The following is a 25,461-nucleotide window of genomic DNA, read 5'->3' as shown; positions in this document are numbered from 1 at the left end:
AGGTGCGGATTGCATTTCCTCCCTGAGCTCGGGGCACCCCCCAGGCCTGCCTGCAGAATGCACTCCAGCCTGGAGTCAGTGAGTTAAAATACGTTTCAGGACTGACACTCCCCAAAACGGGCCGTCTCCACCCCACATTCCTGGGCAAGGGAAGGATGGACACTGTATTCTTTCATTTAAAAAGTAGCCAAAACTCCATCCCGGGAGACACAAAGCCTTTGTGTAAAATAACAACATTGCATTCTCTCGCTCTGGGCAGCTTTGGGCGAAGGGCTGCGTCCAAGAGTCATTTTGTTAAAGATTTGTGCACAGGTTGTGTTAGATTCTTGCCTTATGGAGGCAAACCAGTGCTGATAAGACTGCGAATGAAACAAGCTTACTTGTCTCGAAGCGGTGTGGGGGTGGCCGTAACACAGCTTGGTGCTTGCTTTGCACAGTGGCTGGTTCCTTCCCTCTCCTGTACCGTGTGGGTCTCTGTTTCCTTGGTGCAATGCAACTTGCCATGTCCTCCGTACCTTTGCACCTTGTAGCGCCTTTCGTCTGAGGAGCTCCCAGGACTGTATCCTGAGTGTTCACTGAGCACTGACAGCGTGCTTGGTCAGACACAGTACGGAAGAGACACACCTCTGCAGACTGCAGGTAGAATGCAGCCGCTGGGTATTCTTATTGAGCCTGGCTATCTTGGAGGGCTTATCAGCATTGCTATCAATGGTAGTTAAGTCTTGCAGCCCCCTTGTGAGGGAGAGAAGGAAGAGCGGTATTCTTACATACTATATATGGTACAGGTGGGGAAACTGAGGCACATAGCACATAAGTGACTTGTCACCTTCCATGTGGCTTGTGAAGTTACCCCACCAGTGTTGGGAACACAGCACAGGTGCCTTAGCTGGAGTGGAGTGCGCTGTTTGCAGTTAACATTTCTCTTGTCAGCTTTAGCTCTTACCTGTTCGGTGACTGCCCACAAGCAGATCGCAACTTCCACAGATGTATCGGCAGGTTGGAAAATACCCCCTGGGAGGTTCAGCTGAACATGCTTCAGTCAATGGGCAGGCTGGACGGCTGCGAAAAGTTCAGTAGTCCCTGCTTGAAACTGGAGCTCTTTTGACAGGCTGTACAAGTTATATAAGTGACTGTTCCCTGACTGGGTGAGCAAAAGGCAGAGGTGAATTCTGGTGATTACGCATTCTAAATTCGCTTGGTGCAAGTATCTTGCTGCGTCCCCGCAGAGTCACTGCCTGTCCTGCCAGCACTCACTGTGAACAGAGGGTGAAATTCACCCCTGTGCAGACAGCTGACACAGCCTTGGCCCCCCTGAGCACTCAAAGGGGTTCTTGTGGGATTTAGGGGGCACGCAGGCCCAGAAGAGCAAACGCAAAATGGGGGCACTAGATGGATCCGGGGTCTAATCCAGCCTGTTTTGTGTGTGCCTATGTAGTGATAACAGACATGTCTATAGCGACGTGCCACCGGGCATGCTGGGATAGACTGCACACACCAAATGAGAGAGCCCCTGCCGAAAATGACACGCCAGGGGCTTTCCTGTCTGCATCAAACTCCAGAGCTTGGGGGTATTTCTGCCTCTCCCCTGACTCTGTCAATCTCCATGCGGAGATATAAAAGGTGGTTTTTTTTAATTAATTGGCACCGATTGTGTTCCATGGAAACGCTGTTCAGGAGAGGCAGGAGTACCACGAAGCCATGGGGACCAAGCTGGCTAAATGCTGCTTCTCTCCACATACGCTCTCAGAAAACAAGGTACAAATCTCGCACCTGACCTGTTTTAACCCAGGGTAACACTGGTCAAATGTTCCATTAGATAACTGCTGAACAGAAATTATTCCCAGCAAAACTTTGCCCTGCCATCACAGAGCGCTTCAGCTTATCAAGTGTCCAACTAATCCAACTGTGCATAATGTAGTGAGGGCACTGAACAGCGCATCCTGCTGGCAGACGGCCTCTTGCCATCCTCTGCTGCATGAGGTGGAGTTGGGTTAGATTCCAGGGTGCAGCTAGCTGATGTATTTCTTTAAAGTGAGGCCGTGCCAGACTAACTCCTTATGCTAAGATGTTGCTGTGTCTCTTTCAGTGACAAGACCACTCTTGTTTCCCCAACTCTGCTGTGCTGAACACCTGCCCTTTACTCTTTGCTGTTTGCACTCTGGGGCAGCTTCTAATTCCTTGAAGAAGTAACTCATCTGACTGAACCAGAACCACCCAGCTTGAAATGATCCAAAGCCCTGACGGCTGGACCAGCCTGCCTTTCTGTGCTGGTAACATGCTGTCTGACTTTTGAGAACTGCATTTCGCTTCTCCATTCAAATTGCTCTACATTCCCCTCTTCCAGCTGGTAAATGTAAAATGCTTTCTAGTCCAGCAGTTTGTTTTCCATCTTGGCACTCCAGAACAGCCCACAAACACACATGCAGACCCATATCTCTCCAGCGCACTGGCTGTAGAGTGTGGACCATGACCCAACATAGCTGGAAAACTCAAAACCATATATAAATATATGTGTGTAGTGATAGGTGAGTCAGCATAGATGGAGCTAAGGTGTGCATTTCTATCTATCGGTGTACACACAGGCATGCACCTTGGTCCAGCTATGTTCTTTCACCCAATGCTACTGCGCGGGGCGGGGGAATTCTCTGTTAATAGCCTTGTATATTTTGTGTACAGTCCAATCAATACAGTATTTAAGGGAAATTGACGGACTGCTCGGCTTTGCTGGGGATCACGGCACATGAGGAAAGCCCTTTTGGGAGCTGCCTCTGCTGCTGAACTGCCTTATTCTGCTCCAACACATGCTTCTTGTGCATTGTTGCGGGAGCATGGTGAGATGTGGGAAGCTCACTGAGGCCCTCACCAAATCTGACATTGATTCATACATGGGCTTTTGCAGCTGACAATGTGAATTCAACTTGTCACCGATTACAGGAGCCAGGAGTGCGCTTGATCACACTACTGTCACAATGCATTAATGGGACATGGACTGGCATTGACAGGAAGGGCTTGAGGAATGAGCCGGGGGAAAGGGGGTATGTCAGAGAGCAGAGGGAACTCTGATGCCGGCTTCTCCTCAGAGACACCGGACAGGGTGGGGGGAGCTCATTCATTTCAAAAGCATCCAAGACCTCTTCCGTTGACAACTTTGCATCCAAGTCCAACCTTCCTTCTGCATTGTGTATTGCCAGGTCCCTAGCCTGTGAGCAGATCTGAGAGGTTTTAATGGCTGTGTTTTCAACTGTGTTTCAGGTAGGCGATCAGATGAAACTGCTGCAGAACTGCTGGAGCGAGCTGCTGGTATTTGACCATATCTACAGGCAGGTGCAACATGGGAAGGAGCACAGTATGCTGCTTGTGACAGGCCAGGAGGTAATGTCCTCTCCTTTGATGGGAAAAGCCTTCCAGTGTTTCAGCAGACTGTACCTTTCCACTGCAATTCCTGCATTGCTAAGTCGAGCAACGGCATGAAAGGGTCGGGACAGCACAGCTAATAGTGAGCCTGCATTATTGTTGCAGATGGATTGATGGACACAAAGAATGAAGCATCAGAGGGGAGCGGGCCCTGTGCCTTTGTCCATTCGTTGGGATACTAACCGGAGCCGGGCGATATGGGGGCCAGTTCCTTCCCGATTTGTAACTGTGCTGCTGCCCCAGTCCGTCCTCCTGTTCACTTCAGGATTTGCAAATCTGCCATATTTCTGCAAAGGAAAATCTTCCCTCTCTCACCATTTATTCCCAAATGGGACTGATAAAAAGTCACTTTTCTTTGCCATTTTTGTTTTCACCCAGTTGAAATCAGAAATTCCACTGCTTCCTTGCTGGGTCAGAACCAATGCTTTTAATCCAAGAGGAAAGCACACGAAAGGCACCATGTGCCTGCTGGTTAATCTGTTGTGCCTTTCCCTTCTCCAGCTGGTTAATCTGTTGTTATTAAGTGAGTTTCATTGCCCTAGTTGTGGTTCTGGTGGCATCTCTCTAGGATCAGAGTTTTGGGTGAGCCTTGGGCCAATTCAGGGGGCTGCGGGGCAACATTTAAGGTGGGGGAGCCATTGACTCCTCCCCCGCTCTGAAATTCCCCCTCCCCCAAGCAATCTAACCCCCCGGCCCATCAGCCCATGCAGCCACCCCCTCCAAATTTTAGTGAGTGGACTTGTGAAATGGTGCACAGGGTCACACTCAGGTTTGGCCTGGCCAAAAAGTAGTCGGGCCGTGGCCCGCCTGGCTCTGCAGTCTGTGGGCTAACTGGTTTTGTATGGCAGCCATTGGAAACTCAGCGGCTTTGCAGGGCTGTAGTGTGAAATCAGGCCAGCCTGGGCAGTTTTGGTTGCTTAGCTTTAAATGTTGGGGCTGGTTTGAACTTCAGACTCCAGGATGGGAGCCCATGGGAACCAGAATCCATCTCCGTAGTTTCAGACAATCTCAGCTACATGGAGCCCAAACTGGGAAGAAAAAATGGGTGACTTTTGTCTTACTTCTTTCCCTCTGGTGAAGGCCCTCCTGTCCTGTCCCGCCTCCTGCGTGAACTGAGGCTGACCCAAGCAGATGCCTGGTGTTTTGTTTTTGCTGGGTTCCGGAATTGTTTTTGCACAAGGGGAGAAATAATGATCTGTAGATAGACCCAAGCCATCCCCGGAGCGCAGGCGGCCGGCATGTACTGCCTTCCAGCCAGGGGAGAATTCTTGGGTTTGGAGCAAAATGTTTCTCATAAGAAAAATCAACAGTCATGTCTGTATTTACAGAAATTGGTGTGAGAACAGACCAGCTCTGTTTGAATAGTAGATTTTGCAGGGAACATGGGAACAAAGTCTCCCCAGAATCGCAGCCTGATCTTCCAGCTATTCCCAGGACAGCATTGCTATTGTGCAGTGAGAGCTCCCTCTTTAAACACAAATTAGAACAAATAATAACCCAGAAGATTGCTATTTTCTCTTGTGTGTCTCCAAGTTACCCCTGTTTATTCTCTAAAGTGAGATTCACCCTGTCCAGAGGACCTGTGCAGCACCATTTGTGATGCCGTGGGACTTAAGTAGTCTCTTGGGTTTATACTGGCTACCCAGGGATGAATTTCACCCTGACTCCGCAGTTTTGCTGCCTCTGTCCTGTAATGTTTTAGCCACAAGCCAGAACTGGCTGCTGCTCCCTGCCCTCCTGGGAATCAGGGACATCCATCCCCTGAGAGCCATTGAACCAAACTGTAAACCCTGTATGTGATGAAAACCTCTCCAAGCCAGTGGGTGCGGCAGCTCCCTAGTTCCAGCACCTACGGCCTGTGCACGCAGCCAAGCTGCCCTGTAGCTATAGTTTGGCTAGCTGAAAACCCTGCCAAGGAGTAGTTTGTTCCCTTCCCTCCACTGCCATTTCCTTGTGATAATCCAGCCAGAGAGCTGGAATAATTCTAAATCCCATTCAGCCAGTCTTACGGCGGTGGGGGACACTGTGAGGACACCTGTCCTGCCAGTACCATTATTGTTTCAGTCACTTAGGGTGTATTCACCCTTAGGGTGCAGAGGGCTAGTACAAGACCTAGGCACTACCAAAGTCCTGCCTTGTGCTGGCTCCTCTGCTGGGGGGTGAATCTCACGAGAGGAGTCTTTTCAAGTCCACCTCCAGACCCACTGCGGTGTTGGCTATTTGCTGTCCCTAGGGCAAGGAGCGTGGCGGGGGGTTTAAAATGAGCAGCTCATGCCCTCTCCACAGGCAGGGCATAGCTAAGAGACACGGTGGGGTCTTGACCCTGCTCGATGCCTCGCAGTGTGGTACGCACCGCTCCTCAGGCCCTTGCAGGGTGTGATGCTCCAGGCCGCTGAGCCCGGCTTCCTTCTTTGCTTTCAGGTGGAGATGGCGACAATCGCGGCTCAAGCGGGGTCCAACCTGAATAACCTGGTCTTGAGGGCACAAGAACTGGTCCTACACTTGCATGCGCTCCAGGTGGATAGACAAGAGTTTGTGTGTTTGAAGTTCCTGATACTCTTCAGTCTCGGTAAGTGCCCCAGAAGGGACTGAATTCTGCAGGGTGCCGCGGGGAAGACACCGGAACGCAAAGCTAGCAAAGGGAAAGGCGGAGCGGCTGCTCTCTCGCATCGTGGCCGGTTGGTGGAAGCATGGAGAGCTGTTATTAGTGGCAGGTTTCAGAGTAACAGCCGTGTTAGTCTGTATTCGCAAAAAGAAAAGGAGTACTTGTGGCACCTTAGAGACTAACCAATTTATTTGAGCATAAACTTTCGTGAGCTACAGCTCAGTTCATCGGATGCATACTGTGGAAAGTACAGTAAAAAGATCTTCTGTACTTTCCACAGTATGCATCCGATGAAGTGAGCTGTAGCTCACGAAAGCTTATGCTCAAATAAATTGGTTAGTCTCTAAGGTGCCACAAGTACTCCTTTTCTTTTTGTTATTAGTGACTGTTCTTATTTACTCGTGGCCCAGGAGCACCGAGAGACCCCCGCCATGACCGAGGGCGCATAGTGCCAAGCACTCTGTGAAGAGATAGTAAAAGACAGTCCCCTGCCCCAAAGAGACAATGAAGAGGGGGAGAAAGGGAGTATGGTTCTCTCCATTTCACAGGGGGAGTGAGGCACAGAGAGGCTGCATGACTAGTATCCTGTAGCTTGTATCCAGACAGAATGTGACTTGTTTTTAAGCTGACTGCACCTCCTCACGGTGTGTCCCGTGGAAGCCTTTCATCCTCCTGGTAACCCCTCCAGAGATAAGGAGTTTGCACCACAGACACATTGGTGCCTCCTTGTTGAAAATCCTCCCTGAACACCTCTCTGCTGTCTGATGGCCAGCGATCTCTCACTGTGGTGAGAAGGGGGTCAAGCTGCAAATCACCAGGTGCTAAGTAACAGTTCTCTGCAGTGCTAAGGGGTAGCAGAGATTCGGGGGAGCGACAGAGAGATGCACACAGGAGCAAGGCAGTCAGCAGGATATGGGATCTAATCTTCCCCGGCAGAGGATCTCAGCTTGGCGAAACACAGCCTCCAGGGTATGTCCGCCCAGCGCTGGGAGCATGTGTCTCAGTGCAGGGAGACAGACATGGGCTAGTTCTCTTTGTTAAAAATCATAGCACAGTGGCACGGGCACTGGCATGGGCTAGCTGACTGACTACAAGCCCGCCGATCCCCTGCATACATAATTGGGTGGCCAGCCCAAGCCACTGCCCTTGCCACCTTGACCACACTCATGCCCCTCTGTCACCCTGCACTGGGAAGCGTCCTCCCAGCTGCTGTGGGGATGCCGTGGTGGGCTAGAGGGTCCCTACGCTGCTCATGGGGCAGAGGAGTGCTCAGGCACCATGGGCCAGGAGAAACATACAGACAGGGCCTGCTGCTCCTGTCAGGCAGAATAGCTAGAGATCAGAAGCCTGGTTTCTAGAGACATGAGGCCCCTCTGCTCCTGCTGACGTGTGTCCTGGGATTCAGAGCTGCTTTGGGGTGAGCTGCTCTGAGCAATCCCCTGGCTCCTGCTCGCTTCTGCCTGCTCAGTGCAAGGCGCTGTTCAGAAATGTTTAAGTCCTGCTGGCTGGCTGAGACCAGCTCTCCCCTGTGTCGCCCCCACGAGGGCTAAGATCTGCCAGGGTCTCTGCTGGGAGTTCCTGGAACAGCAGGTGCTAGAGCATTTTGGACAGAGGGCACTTGGCCTGTGTGGCCTGCCAGAGCCAGGGCTGTGCTGCCTTCAGGGCACTGTATAAAGTGTCACTCAGGGTGTTAACCGACCACCACTGTGGCAGGGGAAGAGGCACTCAGAGGTGGATAAGTGTGCGGCAGCCGGAGGTGATGGGCATTGGGCACTGAAGACATGGAATGAAATGAGCACATGGGTGAAGCAGAGTTTGCATCGAGGGAGGGGGGTGCCATGCTGGAAGTCAAGAGAAGAGCCTTTATTTGAGGGGATCCTTAATAGCAGCCAGAGGTTTGCAGTGGATGGGCCTTCCCTGGGGTGCTGTATGCCCTGAGGGCTTCTGCTCATGGCTCTAGCTTTCTCTGCACAAAGAGCCACTGGCTTTCCCGGGGGCCTGGGCCCCAGAGGGGAGGCATAGGGCCAAAGGGTTCCAGAGGGCCAGTGCTTCTTCCTATTCAGTACTGCAGGCTGCTCCGTAGATGATGGCTTTCTGGGGCGGTAAAGACCAGAGGTAGCAGCACAGATGACAGGTCTTGGCGTGTCCCCCTGCCCCGAAGGTTTGCTAGATGTCTAGGAACCTGCCGGGCGCAGCTGGACAGTGAGCACGTCCCCGCTGCGTTCTCTGAGTCGCCGAGCCCAATTCATAGCTTCTCTGATGTGCTGGAAACTAAAGGGAAGCTCTCACCAGCCCTGGTCAGAGCCGCACACAAAAATCACTGTAACCTGTCATTATCTGTAAGTCTGTGGGAGGGGAGCGTGGTGATTACAATGTAGAGTCTAAAGGGAGCGCCAGAGACAAACATGCTGAAAATAAACCTGCTGAGCCCGCAACAGCCAAAGCGCTAAAAGTTAATTAGGCAAAACCTTTGTAAAATAGCTTGTAATTTTATCAAGAACAAGGAGGGACACAAATCAAATGACGACTCCTCACCTTTGCCCCCCGAATCTCTCTCTGGGGATGCAGCACCTCTGCCTGAGACCCGGGGCTGTTTGCAGCCGCGTGAGTTCCCAGAGGCTCGTCCCACTGTGGTGTTTTCCAGGGGCTAGTGTTGTCGCAGGGCATCACGCTCCTGGAGGAGGAGTGGCCACGCACAGCCTGGGCTGAACAGCGGCTGGTTAGATTGCTGCAGCAGCAAGAAATTGCACAGGCTTGGGGGCTGTAATGTGAGCGTATTAGGGCTTCGGGACAGTCTCTGGCCAGTGCTCTGTGCCCCTTTCAGCACCTGGCATCCCTCCTCATTCTGTGCGTATTTATTTGTGTTGCGGTAGCGTCTCGACACCCAGCCAGGGCTCAGGCCTCCATCCTGCTAGGAGCTGTATACAGGCATATAATACGAAGATGGCCCTGGCAGTATAAAATGAAAGACAGCAGGTGGATGCAGCGTAGCAGTGAAGGCAGGCACCCGGTGACAGTCCGCTGGGTCTGAGCTGTGTGACGAGCAGCAGTCACCGTGCACCAGCTGCTGAGCGAGTGCTGGCATCGCAGCAGAGGTGAGCTGCGAGGAGAGAATTGAATGAGGACAATGAGAGGTGGCTTTGCAGGCTGAAGTTATTCACAGCTCTCCCTCCCCGTCGGGGACCTCACCCTGAAAACGTGTAGGCATGAGACTAACTTTGCTCATGGACACAATCCCATAGATATCTGTGGGGCTATTCACAGGAGAAACGAATATTCACCAGCAGAAATGTTTGCAGGATTGGATCCATGTACAGCAAAGCCGCTGCATGAATGACACTGGGCCACGCTACAGCTACAGTTGGTTATTTTTAATGTGGCAGCTGGTACGAATACTTCCATGGGGCGAGCCCTTCAGAGAGCGCTTGGGTGAGAAGCGGGAGCATTAGACAATGTTATTTCAATAGGGCCTGTCGAGGCTCAGAGCCCCATCATGGGAGGCGCTGGACAGACACGTAACAGAAAGCTTAACAGTCTAGATGACCAGATAATATACTGACATCTCTCTGCCTCCCTTGGCTTGCACTCAACAGAGAAATTTTTAAAGCAAAAATATTTTTATTTTCATCAGAGTGTTTCCCAGAACGTCCTTTTCTCCCCCTGAGCCCCAGAAAACAGTCGTCCGGGCGAAAGGAAAGTGGTGGGTAAGATCGCACCTTGGTCAGCATGCAGGGGCCAGTGCAGGCTCGTTCCCCATCCGGCATTAAATAGGGCCTGTTTTGGGCAGTGAAACAAACTGGCTGATAGGGCCTTTACAAAACAGCCGTGTTGACAGAGCCTGGCGCAGGGACTGGCCCTATCTCGCTGGATTGGCGTCAGAGGAATGCAGGGCAGGGAAGCGCAGACTTCTCATGATAGAGCCACCGTCTCGGAGTCTGTGGTAAAAGTAACTCAGGCTGATTCACATAGTTACTTCTTACCTAGACACAATATCCCCAGCAGCCACAGGCTGGGAGAGCTGGCCCTCCTGCTTGGCCCGGCACATTTCTGGGGGCCTTGCCATAGCCTTTGCCAGCCCCTTTCGCTTGTGCATTGGCCTCCCGTCTCGAAAGCCCACCCCTTGCCACAGTTACCATAGCAACACGCAGCTACAGGACCGAGAGCCTGCTGCAGGTGCAGGCTGCTACTGATCCCGCAGGCGTGTAATGCTCGCCTGGCTATGGTCCCGTGCCCAGGCAGAGCGCCTGCCGGGGCTGCCTTGCCCCCCGGCACGTGCACGGCAGGGGCCAGCAGCGTTTATCTGTCACTCGCCTTGGTGAGTGAGAGGGGTGGGTGGGCGGCTCTGGGGACTGACAGCCTCTGTTCAGCCACAGAACAGGGACAGCCTGGGCATCCGCAGGGCACGCGTCCCCCAGTGTGCCCACCCTGGCCTGGAGACCCTGCCTGGGGGAAGTGCCCGGGGCACTGCCAAGCCTCCGCATAGCTCTGTCAGAGCCAGAATCACCCCTGTGGGTTTGAGGCATTTCATCAGCACCTTTCCCTCCTCCCCAGGCCTTACCCGCATGGCCTCCATCCCTGTGGTCTCCTCCTCTCCCACTTCCCTCTCTCCTCCCTGCCCTTCCTGGTGACAAACAAAAGTCCCAAGGAAATGAAGTCCTGTTTGCAAAGGTGGGTGCTGCACTTGCTGGGGGGTTGAGCTGACTTTGTCTGACCGTGGCCCACCTGGCTGACTGTTTGCCTGCCTATAATTGTCACTGTGTTCCTAGGGTAGTTGCGGATAATAAGGGATGTCTCCTCTGGCTAGTTTAGCACGTTGCACCCTCGCCAAAGGATGCCAGCGTTCCTTAGCTCTGAGTAACACCTTCCATTCTCACCCGGCCTGCGGGAAGGCAGATAAGTATCCTTACCCCCGTGTTATGGACGGAGGAAGTGACTTGTTCAGGCTTACAGTTGGCTGCAGAGCTCTCAGGTCTCAGCTCAGCCCAGTAGATCATGTTCCCTCTTGCCCTATACACACGGATCTTGTTGTTGTTCATTGGTGTGCCAAGGGCCTTTAGAGAGAGATTTAAAAAAACCAATGGGCCTAAATTTTCAAAAGATGCGTGATTCTGGGGGGCCCCAGTCTGAGGCACCTTCAGAGGATCCTGTTTTTCAGAGGGCAAGTGTTCAGCACTTCCTGAGAATCAGGCCCATTTAAGGTGTCCCAGATTGTCAGTCCAAAATTGAGACACTGCTCACTTTGGCAAACTGAGCCAGTCTCTCCTGCCCACTTCCCTGTGAGGAGTTACAGGGGGGAGTGGGGAATAACAAGCTGTGTGGTGTAGTAAAGTTGTGTGTCTTATATTACAAAGGCAGTGAGCTCAAATGCTGTGAGGTTATTGCTCTTAGAAATGGGTCACACCTTTGATTCCCTCATTGCCAAATGGATCACTAACTTCTCCGTACTTTGTGAGCTTTGATGAGCTCCATTGAATATTCTCCATTGAATGAAAATATTTACATGCTTGTTGCTCCGGGAACAAACCAAGAGGTAGATACAGTCCAAGGGGTATATTCTGTGCACATTTAATGCATAGAACCAGCGTTGCCAACTCTCCTGTTTTTAACACAAGTCTCACAATATTGGGTGTTTTCTTAAAACTCCAGCTCAGGGAGCCAAGTGATTGATTATGTGAGCATCTCAGCTTGTAGCCCTCAGAGTTGTGGAGAGGAACTTGAAATCATGACCTTTGCGCACCTTAAAAGCTCTATAAGCTAGAAAGTAAATAAGAAGAACCCCACATTTATTATTTTAAAAAATCATGATTTTGAAGCTAATCTCATGACTTTGAGAGGCCCAGTCATGATTTTTGCACACTTAGCATTGGTAATAGTGGAACATCTCATGGCAGAAGGCGTGCGTTGGTTATCATGACACCGTTGAATGCTGCGTTGGTCTATTATGGAGTTAGGCTCCCACCGCCAATGCTGTTTCCTAACTGTCTCTCAGGCCCTTTTGGAAATCACAGCCAGAGCTTTCATCGTCCATGTTTTGCTGTTGACCAAGAGTACTTGGTTATGCTCCTGGCACATTCAGGGCTTAATACCATAAGAATTTCTCCAGCTGTGAATTTTACACTAGAAAATTCCCATGTCTGCAAAGTACCCAATGTGCAGCTCTATGGCACACAATGACTGAGGTCTGATCCAGTTAGGGACTCCACCTGTGCTATTTAAAAGGTCTATTCACCCTTCCCATCAGCTAATCTGCTGAGAGAGAGACGGGATAGAGTATGATCCACAATATTTCACAAAGCCACATTTCATCTGCATTCAGAGTCCATGGGCTTAATTTTGCCCTGGGCAATGTCACAGGTGGGGAGTTGGCCTGGATGTAGCTGATGGCAAAATTTGCCCTAATAGCTCTGGCAGGAGAAAAGAAACTTTAGAGATCAGTGAGTGGAGTAAACGGTTACATTAGCATGATACAAGTAGGGCTAATTTGTACCACTCCTAAGTTCTGGCCTGGTACATGGGGGTTTATGAACCCTAATAGCAATTAGGTATTATATAGGATTATTTTTTAACAGATGTGCTCTAGGATATATCTCATTTAACTGGGCTGCTCAGCAGGTCACCCCTGTTCAAATCTGGCTGGTTTATACTGATTTCTGTAGCTCCCATCTCTGTGCGACTGGGCTCTCCTTGGGAAATGCTGGTGAGCAGACACATATTCAGTCCTTGATCCTGCAATGGGGTCCAGGCATGAAGCAGCTTCCCTGCCTTCAGAGTGGCTGTGTGTGACCAAGACTTAGCCCAGAGCTGATGAGAAGCAGCCGCTCCCGGCGCCCGAGAGCACATTTATAACCTTCCATCTCACTTGTTTCCTTTTGAAAAAGCTGTTTTAAAGTACAAGAAAATTAAATACGATAATTTGCTGTTTAAACAGTGATAAGGCTGTGACATAAACAGAACCCAGACTAGAAAATAAAAGGGCTGGAGGCTTGGGATGGCAGAGCCGATCTGAGGAGGGATGGGAGTCTGGGGGAGACCCTAGCCCCTTCCCCACTCCCCCAGTGGGAGCAGATGTTGTGGTGGAGTATCCCGGGCTCCTGCTCTCCACTCTGGCTGTGCCCATAATAAAAATCCTACGGTAGTATCCTCACACGTTGTAGGAGGGTAGCAGTACCTTGCATGGCTGGAGCGTTTTATTAGGCTGGGGTGCTTTGCCAGCCCAACCCCGTTTGAACAAACCAATCTGTGTCAGGATCCTCAGAGGAAACATTCCCAGTCTGGTGCCACTGCTCCTTGTTTGGGACATGGGAGGCACGGGAACAGCAGCCTCAGCTTGGCTTATTCCTTTCCTCGGTGGGCATTTCTGCTGAATTCCCATTGCCTTTCCTGGGATGAAACGTCAGTGGTGGCTCCGAGGGTGATAAGCCCCAGCTTCAGGGGGGCCACGGTTTAAAATCCTGTCTCCATTGCATGCGTAGTAAAGAAACCTTTCCAGAAGTTAAGTGAACATGCCTGTATTGCTGTGCATTGTGCTAAGTCTATTACATTTCTTCCTCTTTTTTCTTTCTCTGTGGCTTTCCGGGAAGGATGTGCAACAATACGCGGTGTTTTCCTATGTCTCATTTTGCCCCAAATCCAACTTTTTCTCTCCATGATGCAAAGCTCACTTGGAGCAATAAGAACATAAAAATGGCCATACTGGGTCAGACCGATGGTCCATCCAGCCCAGTGTCCTGTCCCTGACAGTGGCCAGTGCCAGTTGCTTCAGAAGGAATGAACAAAACAGGGCAATTATTAAATGATCTCCCTTGTCGTCCAATCTTAGCTTCTGGCAGTCAGAGGTCTAGGTTTCAGAGTAACAGCCGTGTTAGTCTGTATTCGTAAAAAGAAAAGGAGTACTTGTGGCACCTTAGAGACTAACCAGTTTATTTGAGCATGAGCTTTCGTGAGCTACAGCTCACTTCATCGGATGCATAGCCTAAGGTCTAGGGACACCCAGAGCCTGGGGTTGGGTCCCTGACCATCTTAGCTAATAGCCTTTGATGGATCTATCCTCCAGGAACTTATCTAGGTCTTTTTTGAACTTAGTTATAGTTTTGGCCTTCACAACAAGTTCCACAGGTTCACTGTGCATTGTGTGAAGAAGTGCTTCCTTCTGTCTTTTTTAAACCTGCTGCTTATTCATGTCATTGGGTGACCCCTAGTTCTTGTGTCATGGGAAGGGGTAAACAACACTTCCCTATTCACTTTCTCCTCACCATTCATGAGTTTATAGACCTCTATCATATCCCCCTTTAGTCATCTCTTTTCTAAAGTGAACAGTCCCACTCTTTTTAATCTCTTCTCATACGGAAGCTGTTCCATACCCCTAATCATTTTTGTTGCCCTTCTCTGTGCCTTTTCCAATTCCAATAGATCTCTTTTGAGATGGGGTGATCAGAACTGCACGCAGTATTCAAGGTGTGGGCGTACCAGGGATGTATACAGTGGCATTATGCTATTTTCTTGTTTATTATCTGTCCCTTTCCTAATGATTCCCAACATTTGGTTCGCTTTTTTGACTCTTGCTGCATATTGAGCCAATGTTTTCAGAGAACTGTGCACGATGACTCCAAGATCTCTTTCTGGAGTGGTAACAGCTAATTTAGACCCCATCGTTTTGTGTGTATAATTTGCCCGTCGCAGGCTCAGCTGTGGAGAACAGGATTGCATATTACGTGTAGGATGTAATTGCCTTTAACAAGAGAATTTCCACATTTACCACTCTGCCACAGCACAATCAAAGCCAACGCCACAGACACAAGAGGCTGCCATTTGAGTTCTAAATAGATTTCTCTCCTGAGCAGGTAAAGAGGTTTAATTAAAATTAGGGCTTCTCAAAATAGCAATATTTATGAGGACAGCACAGGTTAGCTTTGTTCTACAGAAGGGCTTAATAGAGCCTTAATGGATTGACCTATCATTCGATTTCATGACTTATATTCATGAAGCAGCTCCTCTTGGGGAGGGGAATAAGAGAGGCTTTTATAGCCCACATTCCCTTAAGCGTTTGCAATTTATCAGCAGCTTCTCCCAAACAAAAGGAGCTGTGAATAGGAAGAACACTTGAGGGCATAGAAATAATCCCAGGCATATCTGTATGTGTGATTGGCTGCTTTGTCACAGGACAGAGTCTTTGCAACTGCTGCAGTGTCTCTAAATGAAGTGAGTCAATGTTATTTGGACAACATTCTTTATTCATTGCAGGAATGAAAAGATTATTCAAATATTCAATTAACCAGTGAATAGGGTCTTTCTGAGAACCAGGTGAGTTCATCAAGTAGAACTAGCTATTGTTGAGCCAACTCAGGGTATAGATTTGACATTTATCAATATAACTTCTGTTTTTTTAAATGACACTCATAATAACCTTATGCAGATAAAGAGATTTCATAACAACATGCTGTAATATAACAGAGACGGGCGCGTTACGAACAAATGTGCCACAGGAGTGACAAGGGAATTCTGATCTGATAAAGTGTATGTTATACAGAATCTCAGATACTTTGTGACTGTGCTACACCGTACAAAGCAACAGTGAGATGGGAACGGCCCATTAGATCATCGCCGTGTCCAGCCCTCAGCCAGTTCAGGATTGTTCCCTATGGCATATTCCTGGGGGCTTTATTCATCTGACTGGAGCAATGAGGCTTCCGCCACTTCCCTTATGAGACCTCTCCACAGTCTGATAGGCCTCCGTGATAGATATTTACCGAAAAAGGTTCCAACTCCTTTCAGTTTAGGCCCCAGTTCAACAAAGCACTTAAACACCTGCTCACCTTAAAGTCTAATGGCACTTAAGCACATGCTTGGCTGCTTTGATGAACTGGGGCCAAATTTCAGTGATGCGCTGATTCTGAGTTCCCTTTTTCCAGACCACGTGGAGGTATTTATTAAAATTAAAACATTCGGAAAGGGCAGTGGGCACTGTAGCCATTGTGAGGCAGAGCAGATTGTGTCACGGCTCTTTGTTACGGCTTTTCAGCCCATTTTCATTCCAGGTAACTGCTCATATCAAAACCAGCTGGAAACATTTGTGCAGTAATAATGTGTGAGACTCTGTATCAAGCGCTTGCTACAGTCTAGCTACGTTGTATCTGCTGCATTCCTTTCCATCATGGAGGGGCCACTCCTGTAGACCCTCACTCAAATAAACATTTACAGAAGTAGTACCATTGGTCTGCTAAGCCTGATTCTCCATCACTTCCAGTAATGGTATCCAATGACTGAGTTCATTCTCCAAAAGCCTTGGGGTGCTTATCCTACTGGCCTGCTGATCTGTATATATTTAACTTTTCCAAGTACTCTATGACCTGCCTCTTATCATCCTGTCTCCATTGTCTATTCCAGACTTTGTTTTATTTTGCTTGTTGGAGACAGATTCCAGGAAGAAGTTCAGTAGCTCATCCATCTCAGAAGCACATACTTGATGATTGTGTTTCTCTCCACACATACCAAGAGACTTCCTTTGCCATCACTGCTTCTCATCTGTCTAATATACTTTTTAAAGTCTTTAATCCATTCGGGTAGAACATTAACTCATTCTACTTTTCTGCAGTTCTAAAGCCAAATTCAGTCTTGGTGTAAAACCCTATGGCAGTCAATAGAATTACCCCAGGAATTTGTACCCTAATCTTTTCCCTGTAAGTCACTGTGTATTCTTGCTCAGTCCTTTCCCTGGGCAATTTCTGTTACAGATTCCTTTGTATTACAGACGTTTGAGGCAGTCTCGCGTGAAGGCATTTCCAGGGAACTGCTGAGTCTTTATTACACTAAGATCTAATAGTGTCTATAATGGGTAGAAGGAAACCTCTGGGCCCAAACACTCCAAACTGCCATGCTCCAAATCTGGACCCAATTCTGACTCTTCACAATATTCAGCTTCAAGACGTTTGAGCTGCCGTCTCTCACCTGAACTTGAACCTAAAAGGGCTGGTTGCCGAGGCCCATCTCTCCACTGGATACATGCACACAGACGTAACAGATTTGCTATCAGACATAATGGCACTTGTGGCTGCAGTTCCACCAAGTACAGGCAATCCTGTTAACTCCATCAGCCCAAATGTTTTCAGAGCGGATGTTTATAGCACGGTCTCATGTAAGTCGGGTCTCCGGTATGATCATTGTGTACGTCTGTAGTAGCCTAATAACATGGAGTATGTTTAGTGCCATTTTACCAAAGCCTTTGTTAAATACACACATCACCCAGATTTCAACATGTTAGATTTAAAAAATGAAATTAATTAGCCGAACAAAAATGGAAAACTCAAGTCTTCTGTATTTTCAAGTGCCAGAATAGCATCCTGCCACCCGCTGGGAAGAGTTGTCATAAAACTCCTTAAAGGACCTGGACTGGCCAGAAAGACTAAAGCCATGCCTACGCTACCACTTATGTTGGCAAAACTTATGTCCCTCGGGGGGCGTGGGGAAAAAAGTGGTGGTGTGCCCAACACTGTCAGTGAGAGAGCTTCTCCCGCCAACAGAGCTACCGCTGCCCGTGGAGGTGGTCTTATGTCATCGGCGGAGGGCTCTCTCCCATCGGCCTAGAGCGGCCACGTGCTCGCTAGTGCAGACGTGGCCTTGGTGTAAGAGAGAGCAAACGAGAGAAATGAACTGCACGTTAGATTAGCTCAGTGAAGCCAAACCCTTCCCTTGGGATCTGACTAGAGTACAATTAAGTGCTGACATTTGGATAACTCACTCTGATTTTTGTCAAATTACCACTTAATACTGATTGGTGGCCAGGTTCTGGGTCTATCCCACCTGAACGGTGGTACCTCCATCAGAACACATCCCACTGGAGCACTGGGCTCAGCATTGTCCTGGAGGAAGAGGTTCCTCCTCGCAGTGAGCAGGAACAACCCTGCTTGGCTTATGGGGTCACAGTCCAAGATAGCAGAGCCGCAGATCGTGGAAGTGAGATGGGTCTGTATGGCTGCTGGGAAGTACCTGACTGAAGAGTGGCTTGATATGGAAAATAGGATTACAGTCAGGCATTAGCCCCACTAGGGACAGACGAAAGCCAGGGTGTGGGTTTGAGTTTTCTTCTCTCACAAACAGCAGCGAGTGCTTTTAAGTGATTTTTTTATCATGATCTTTTACCAGGGCAGCATCCTGGTCTTATTGATTGAAACCCACGGCAAGGTGCGCAGATTATAAGGATAATCTGGGGGTGCTCATGTAGCTCCATGTGCTAGGAGCTGTGTCTCTCAGTAGCTAGGTGGTGTCTCCGCACCGGAGAGCTTTCTGCCTTGCATTTCAGTAAGGCCAGATCCAGGCAACAACAGTGTTACCGGAGAATTGTTTAGACACTTGCGAGGCATAAAGGCTCAGGGTTACTATGTTTGCTGAGCTCTGTTGCCACATTGAAAACATCAGGTTTATCAGGGAATTAAGCCAGTCTTTTCATAGACATTCAGAAATGGATGAGCTCTAAGGCTAACGGCCTATAAGATTTTCTTTGATTGTGTGAAATGGAAGTGGGCACAGCAGCCATTAAAAATTCATCAGCTCTAGAAGCTGCAAACTTGCTGACCTGGCAGCTGTTTAGCCGCCTGGATTCTGGCTGTACCCCGCTGGCTCTGCAGTATCCTCCATGGTTCTGCTCATACAAATGAGGGATGAAAAGGTCCTTAAAGTCCTCTGGTAGTTCATCTGTCTTCTGCTACTCTGCTTTATAACAAGGGGCAGGGTTCCTGTGTAGGTTTTTCCCGTCCCTTATATGGTATAAGAACAATTCCATTTTCTAGCTATGCAACTTCTGTCTCTCCCACCCCTTTCTGTGGATCGCAACTCCCCCTCCCCCCCCACATGCATGTGCATATACACACACTCTCTCTCCCTCTCTCTCTCTCCTGTTAAGCTGAACGTTTTCATCTCCAGTTGTTCCTCTTCCCAGTGCTTTGTACGCGGCTGTATAGCCCTGCTATGACTTGCCCACTTCCATGGTTTGGTGCCCTCATCCCCTTGCGGCAGACTCTCTTTTCTCTCGGGGGCTGACTGATTAAGTGAACACCAAAACCCACCCCGAGGCTGGTCCTGTGTGGCCTTGCTAGTCCCCTCCCTCCAGCCCAGAGTGCTTCCCTCTCACAAACACCCTCTTTCCTCAAGCTCCAAGCCAGCTCCTCGTGCATTCATGAGTCAAGCAGGTCAAAGAACAGGTGAAAAAGCATAACAAGTTTTTTTCACATTTTTTCATAGAGAAAACTCTTTGATGAACATTTGCTGCCCAGCTCTCTTCCTGAGAGTGTCGCCGAGATGCTTCACCACCTTACTAGGGCCTGTGGGATGGTCCACAAGAAACTCTCCCCAAAACTCCTTCCCCTTCCCCACCCCGGTACCTGCAGGATTTGATGGGAACTTGGCAATGGAGCAGGGCTTTATTTCCCACTTGCTGGGAGATCAGGGTTTGGAATTCTCTGTCTCAAAAGTGCTAGTAGATTCGATCAGGTGCAACGATTGTTTGGACAGCAATGGCCTCTCAGTAGAGTACTCACACACGTAAGAACTGGCTCACATGCTCAACATTAAACTCATTGCTGAATGCGGGGGACAGGGTGTCGGGATTTCCTCCCTCCCTGTGGCACACTGGATGGATTTAATCTTTCTTTAGAGTACCCAGCAGGGATCAGAGGAGGGTGTGTCTCACAGTCAGTGTCCTACCATTGCAGTGGTGGTGATATAGGTGGAAGCAGAAGGGTGTAAGCATTGCTGTCCTTCAGTCTTTCCTGTCTCCTCCCAGGTTCCTGTTGTCCCTTAATGCTATGCTTTTCCATACAAAAAGAGCAGCCTCTTGTAGACTTAATCACTTTTACTTGAGAGTCAGAAAAACAACAATAATAGGAACGTCCCCGCAGAAGAGCACCAGGTGTGGGCATCTCCCCTGGAGTGTGTGCAGCCGCCCTGGGGCTGGAGGAAGTGCTGTCCGGAGCAGCAGTGCAGCGTTCTTAGAGACCAGTGTCTAGGTGCATTGTGGGTCCATAATGTGGTCTGATGTAAATGTGACACAGGGCTGCGCTTTGGGCCATTTCATGAGACGCTGCCTTTTGTTTTCCTGTTGCAGATGTGAAATATTTGGAAAACCACAGCCTGTCGAAGGACGCTCAGGAGAAAGCCAACGCAGCTCTGCTGGAGTACACCATCTGCCACTACCCTCACTCCGCAGACAAGTTCCGTCAGCTCCTTCTGCGGCTGGCTGAGATCCGCTCCCTCAGCATGCAGGCCGAGGAGTACCTCTACCACAAGCACCTGAGCGGGGAGGTGCCTTGCAACAACCTGCTCATTGAAATGCTGCATGCCAAGCGGACTTGAGTGTGGCTCGTCCCGACAAGAGACTCGCAGCGGAGCTTCTCAGAGACGTTCCCTGCTGGGAGCACGCAGGAGAGGCAGAAGGAAGCTGGGGGGCGGGCCTAGCAGCACTGCCTGTCCATCGCCGCCTCGCCCGGTGATTATATTTAACCAGTACTATTGGAAAGGTTCAGATGATTTATTTTAATATACAGTAACTCTGGTTTAACAGCTCTGAGACGAATATGTTCCACTCTGTGCGGACTGCCCGTCTGGGACCATTGCCTGTCCTACATTTGGCTTTCCCTGATCACATAGCATCGATTTGGCTTAACACAAATTCCAGGGTGTGGAGGATTAAACCTTAGAAATGGCTTTTCTCTTATTTATGTTCATTTTGACTCATTTTTCCTCAGCAGCTGTCTGCCCTAACCCTGCCCCCTCACCTTCTGCCCACAAACATATCTCAGGACCCCACTTGCAAAGGGGGGAGAGAGAGGTAAAAAGATACCTTGCTGGTTTTAGCCTTCCGACAGGCCAGGGCTTCTCCAAATGATGCTCTGCGGTTGTCGCCACCTCCCTGGGGGTGAAACACTTTGTGGAGCAAGCAATGGGGCTGCAGGGGTTGAGCAGGGAGACTGCCTTGTGGAATAGTTTGCAGAACGGAGATGCTAGAGCCCCCTGGAATGGACATAGACTGGGACATGGTACTGGGGAAAATGCAACCACCTACACGTACCTGGATCCAGCCATTAAATCCAGGGAAGAGAAATGATCTTATCACCATCCTGCTCCTGCCCTGTGTCCCAGGGGGGCCTGGGATTTTGGGCCCAGAGCTCAGGAAAGCCGTGAGAGTCCCATTTTGGGTCAGGAGACAGTGCTTGAGATAGGGGCACTATGTCACCACAGCAGTGCCCAGCTGCAGCAATAGGCGCTGACCGGCGTCAGGGGCCTTCGCAGACTGTTGGTCACATTCTGACTGGGGAATCGCCTTGTTCTCTGAGGTCAATATTATAGCACAGCCCCACAGTATCCAAGTGCTGAGAAATCGCAGCTCCTCTGTTCAGTCATTCGTCTCTGCATCTCCTAGCCTGTGTCCTGCACCCCTCTGGGCTGGCAGTGCTTGCGGGCTGGCCAGGCGAGGGTGCCCCTAGGACGGGCTGATGGACTCCTGCAGTTACATGCATCAGGAGGCTGTTACAGGAAGGAACTGGGAACTGGACAGTGGAGAGCCATCCCTTTCCCCACGAGCTGCCCCATTCCCCATGGGGCGAAGAGCAGGTGCAGACTCGGACTGAGGGATGCGGGCGCAGTGGAACGTACCATTCCTCATTCCAAGCAGGGTGGAGAGCAGGGTTGCTGGGACAAATTCCTCCCTGGTGTAACTGCACCGGGCTGTTGCTGAGCTCAATGTGGCCGGTTGTGTGTGCAGGGGTGGGCGGCAAAGGCTCCCTTTCTGAATAAGCAGCTTCCTGACTGGCTACAGTGCTGTTTATTCAAGTTTTGTGGCTGGCTAACAGGGAGGGCCAGCACTCACCCCACTCCCAGTCCGGCACAGCAGCGATTACAAGCTCTTCCTCATCCTGCTAATGAGTGTCCAGGGGGCTGCCTGCAGTGGGTGGGCAGCAGAGCACCAGGGACGGGGGGTGTCATCCTGGAGTTTCAAACTGTGCTTTATGGCTTCAGTGCTCAGCCCTTAGCCTCAGGTCGGCCCCTGCACACTGACCTGAAACACCCAGGCATGCCAGGGACGATCCAGAGCGGCTCCATTCCAACCACTTCAGTGACCCTGGTCACACCGTGGAGCAGAGTCTGGCCCTGACGCTGACATTTCAGCAGGGACGCTCGCAACTCCATTGAGCTCTGGCCCCAGCTCTTGGCTCAGCCTCCATCTCCAGGAAGGTTTTCTCTCGCCTCCAGTCCCATCTCACTCTCTTTGGAAGGTTTCCAGCTGCAGCTTCCCTTGCTTTTCTGCATCACAACATTCCCAGTTCCCCACTCAGGTGCTTTCTCGGCCTGGGGCCCAGGCCCTCCTGTTTCTTAAGCCAGCTTCCCTAGCCAGCAGAAATGCAGTTATTGACTCGCTGAAAGATTCTAACATGAAGGCAGGTGAACCCTGGCCACTGGGGTTGGACAAGACAGCCCTCATCCCATAGCAGCTTGTTCGGCTAGCACCCCCGAACGTCCCCTTTCAGCCATTCATTGTTGGAAGTACTGCGACTGGCCCATCAGCTGTGTTCTTGTAATCTAGGGACCAGAGCAACTGGGGTGCAGCTCCCCCAGTCGGAGAGTCAATCAAGAAGCACAGTCTTCTGAACCCACCTATTGGATTTCTCCACATAATGCCTGGTATGTGTGCAGTGGAAGAATTAGCAGGAATGAACAGGGCTGAGATGCGCCACAGGAAATAGACTAGGGGTAAGCGGTAACCATCAAAGGACCTTTTTTTCCTCACCATATCTAACGACAACTCTGACTGTGACATCTCACCAGCTGCTCTGTGCATGCTCTAGGGAATGCTTCCCATGGGCTGGATCCGGGGGAACCTTTGGCAGTAGCCTAGCACCAAATACAATCAATCACCTGAGCACTTTCTTAGTGGAGTCAGTCCCTTTTGACCATTTTCTTTGTTTATTCTACTCAGGTTCTTTTACACTGTGCCCAGCTGCACCATACTGTAGCCTTTCCACTCTGCCTCTCCTGGCTCACTCATGTTGTATTTTCCTCCACGTTTTTACTTAGTGTCCCCTCCGCTTTTGGACACTGAAGTCAAAACGAAGCACTTGACCCTGCTGGAGGACTATAGGACCAGGTGGCACAAAGTCCCGGCCCATCTGCAGCTGGGTAATGAAATGGCCACAGCCCTTCTGAGCGTTATGCTATTCAAGCCAGTGCAGGATACAGAGCCTCCAGAGAGAATATGAGAAGAAAGGGATTTCTTTCTGCTCTCTGGGTCTTCTATGTGTGCATCTGAATTAGCGGCCATAGTACAAATGTGTCGGCCATGTGCATAAAGGCTGCCCTGGGGTTCCTGAGCTGGTTAGTAGGGTTTCTACTCCACTCCCCATTTGCCTGCTTCCTCTGGCTGGGAGTAATTAGACCATAATCTACAGCCCAATGGTGAGACGTCCGAGCATCACCCTGACCACCCAGCAGTGCATTGCTTCAAGCCCTGGTTAGCAGCGTCTGTCCGTTGGCAGCATGTTCATGTGTGTCAGTTAATAGAGCTTTCCCACCCAGGGAGGTGAGAACAGCTGAAGATACAAGAGCGAGCCCCTTTGACCGTGGATGCATCCCCCTCCCGCTTTAGTTAGCAGGGCAAGGTAAAACCAGAAGGTGCTTTATTCTGGCTGCCACCTTGGCTTACTTCAGCTCAACTGTCCTTTACTATTCCCCGAGCACGGGACCTTTCCCAGGCTCCAGCACAGGCCAGGCTTAAACGACATTGCTGTGCGCTCCCTGTTCTGAAGCTCCCTGTCAACACAGGTCATATTCTTGGTGAATAACGGCCTTTTGTAACGGGTGGGGTCCGATATATTTTCCATTCCAGGTGCTTGTTTAGAGTGGACTTTTGTACCCAGAGAAACGTAGTTTCTCCTGAAGTTTGGCGCTTTGCAGGCCTTGTGCACTGCTGCCGCCTACCTTCCTGGCAGAGTTTTGTGACTATAAGCAGCTCATTTTCTGGAAGCTTATTAGATGCAGATGAGCATGTTTGTTTCTGCATTTCGACCTATTCATGCATTTGCCTCTCCACGGCCGTGGTTCAGTTTCACTTTGTATTTTGTGGATTTAAGGAGCTGGGGAATACGGTTTGGGCTTTAAAATATGTTTTATTTTCAGAAAATGCAAAGTGTCCTTAAGTGTCTCTCTCCCCTCCGCCCTCTCCATTCCCTCTCTGGCAGGAGGTTGTTAGCAATGTTCTTGTCAGGATCAAACCACTGTAATAAATTTTGCAATTCACTTAAAAATACAGGTTCTGCCTTTTTTTTTAATGTATTTCTAACTCCTGTTTGCTGGGAGGCTGTTGCTGTCACATCTCGTTCCATTGCTTCTTTCTGCAGCAGAGCAAAGAACTTTCCTGGGTTTCAACACCGTGCAAACTGAAGCACAGATGATGACGTTAAACAGTGCTCAACCCTGATGATACTTGCCTGGGGTTCCTCTTCTTTGTAACTTAGCTGGTATCCTTAGGAAGACTAAATTAGAGACGAGGGTTGAATTGGTTCCAAGGAGCCACCCAGGTCCCGGCTCTCAGTTTGCCTGAACCTTGGGGATATTGTGTGGGAGTCGCACCTTCAAGCCCGTTGCTCTGCCGCAGCTCATGCCGGACCTCGGGGGCAATAGGCATTGCACACCTGAGCCCTCTTCATGAGCAGGCAGGCAGGACTGTGACACTCGTACTCGTGGAGAATATGGCTCACATCTATGCACAGGCACGTCTGTGGCTCTTCTCTCCATAGGATCAGAGTGGCTTTGCCACGTGACCCTAACAAGTGATCTTGAGAGCAGCAGGGTTTAGGGGAGATAGTTAACTTAGGCACTAACCACTTGACATGGCTCTTAGTTATAATGACCAGGCTGTGCTAGGCACACCAAGCCAGCAAAATCCCTTCTCATACAACTGTAAGAGCTTTTAACACCACACATCCCTAGGGAGAAAACTCACAGCTAGGCGACAGCAAAGCCCAAATAACGGCCTGCATGTACTATGGCTCAACGTGCACCTGTATTCGTACACACAAACCCTGCAGCTGTGCCTGTGGGTCAGCAACATGCGCACACAAACAACTGGCTGGGCAATTGCTGACACTGTCCAATAATGGTAACTACGCATAAAGCCTTGCCACAGGGTCTTCAGTCACCTGGTTTGAAAATTTGGGCTCAAAGGTCATGCAGTGGAGTGTAATTAACCAGGAGGGTTTCAAGGCCCTGAGCCAAAACCCAACTGAAATCAGTAGACACACTCCCATTAACTCCAGTGGGAGCTGGATCAGACTGCAAGAGGGGAGACAGCATGAAGAGAACAGCCTCCATGCTGCACTAAACCAACACTTGCCTCAAAGCTAACAGACGTCACACATGCAAGGTGCAGTGTTGCTGGAGCTCTTACAAGTAACTGCCAA

At 50.0% G+C, this 25,461-nt stretch overlaps 1 protein-coding gene across 3 annotated transcripts in view; it reads left to right on the top strand.

Moving 5' to 3' along the window:
- NR5A1 (nuclear receptor subfamily 5 group A member 1) overlaps positions 1-24,764 on the top strand; it is a 65,045-nt gene extending 40,281 nt beyond the window's left edge. For all 3 annotated transcript variants that reach the window (XM_043530710.1, XM_007060952.4, XM_043530711.1), the window contains 3 exons: positions 3,253-3,372; positions 5,836-5,983; positions 20,115-24,764. In XM_043530710.1, coding sequence (XP_043386645.1) covers positions 3,253-3,372; positions 5,836-5,983; positions 20,115-20,362 — 516 coding nt within the window. In that variant the 3' untranslated portion in view covers positions 20,363-24,764. The remainder of the gene's footprint in view (positions 1-3,252; positions 3,373-5,835; positions 5,984-20,114) is intronic.
- Positions 24,765-25,461: the final 697 nt, after the last annotated feature.

This window comes from Chelonia mydas, chromosome 16, assembly GCF_015237465.2.
Source record: "Chelonia mydas isolate rCheMyd1 chromosome 16, rCheMyd1.pri.v2, whole genome shotgun sequence".
In the NCBI taxonomy this organism is placed as follows: Eukaryota; Metazoa; Chordata; order Testudines; family Cheloniidae; genus Chelonia; species Chelonia mydas.
The sequence above is the reverse complement of the archived record's forward strand: the minus strand, read 5'-3'. Positions and strand labels throughout refer to the sequence as shown.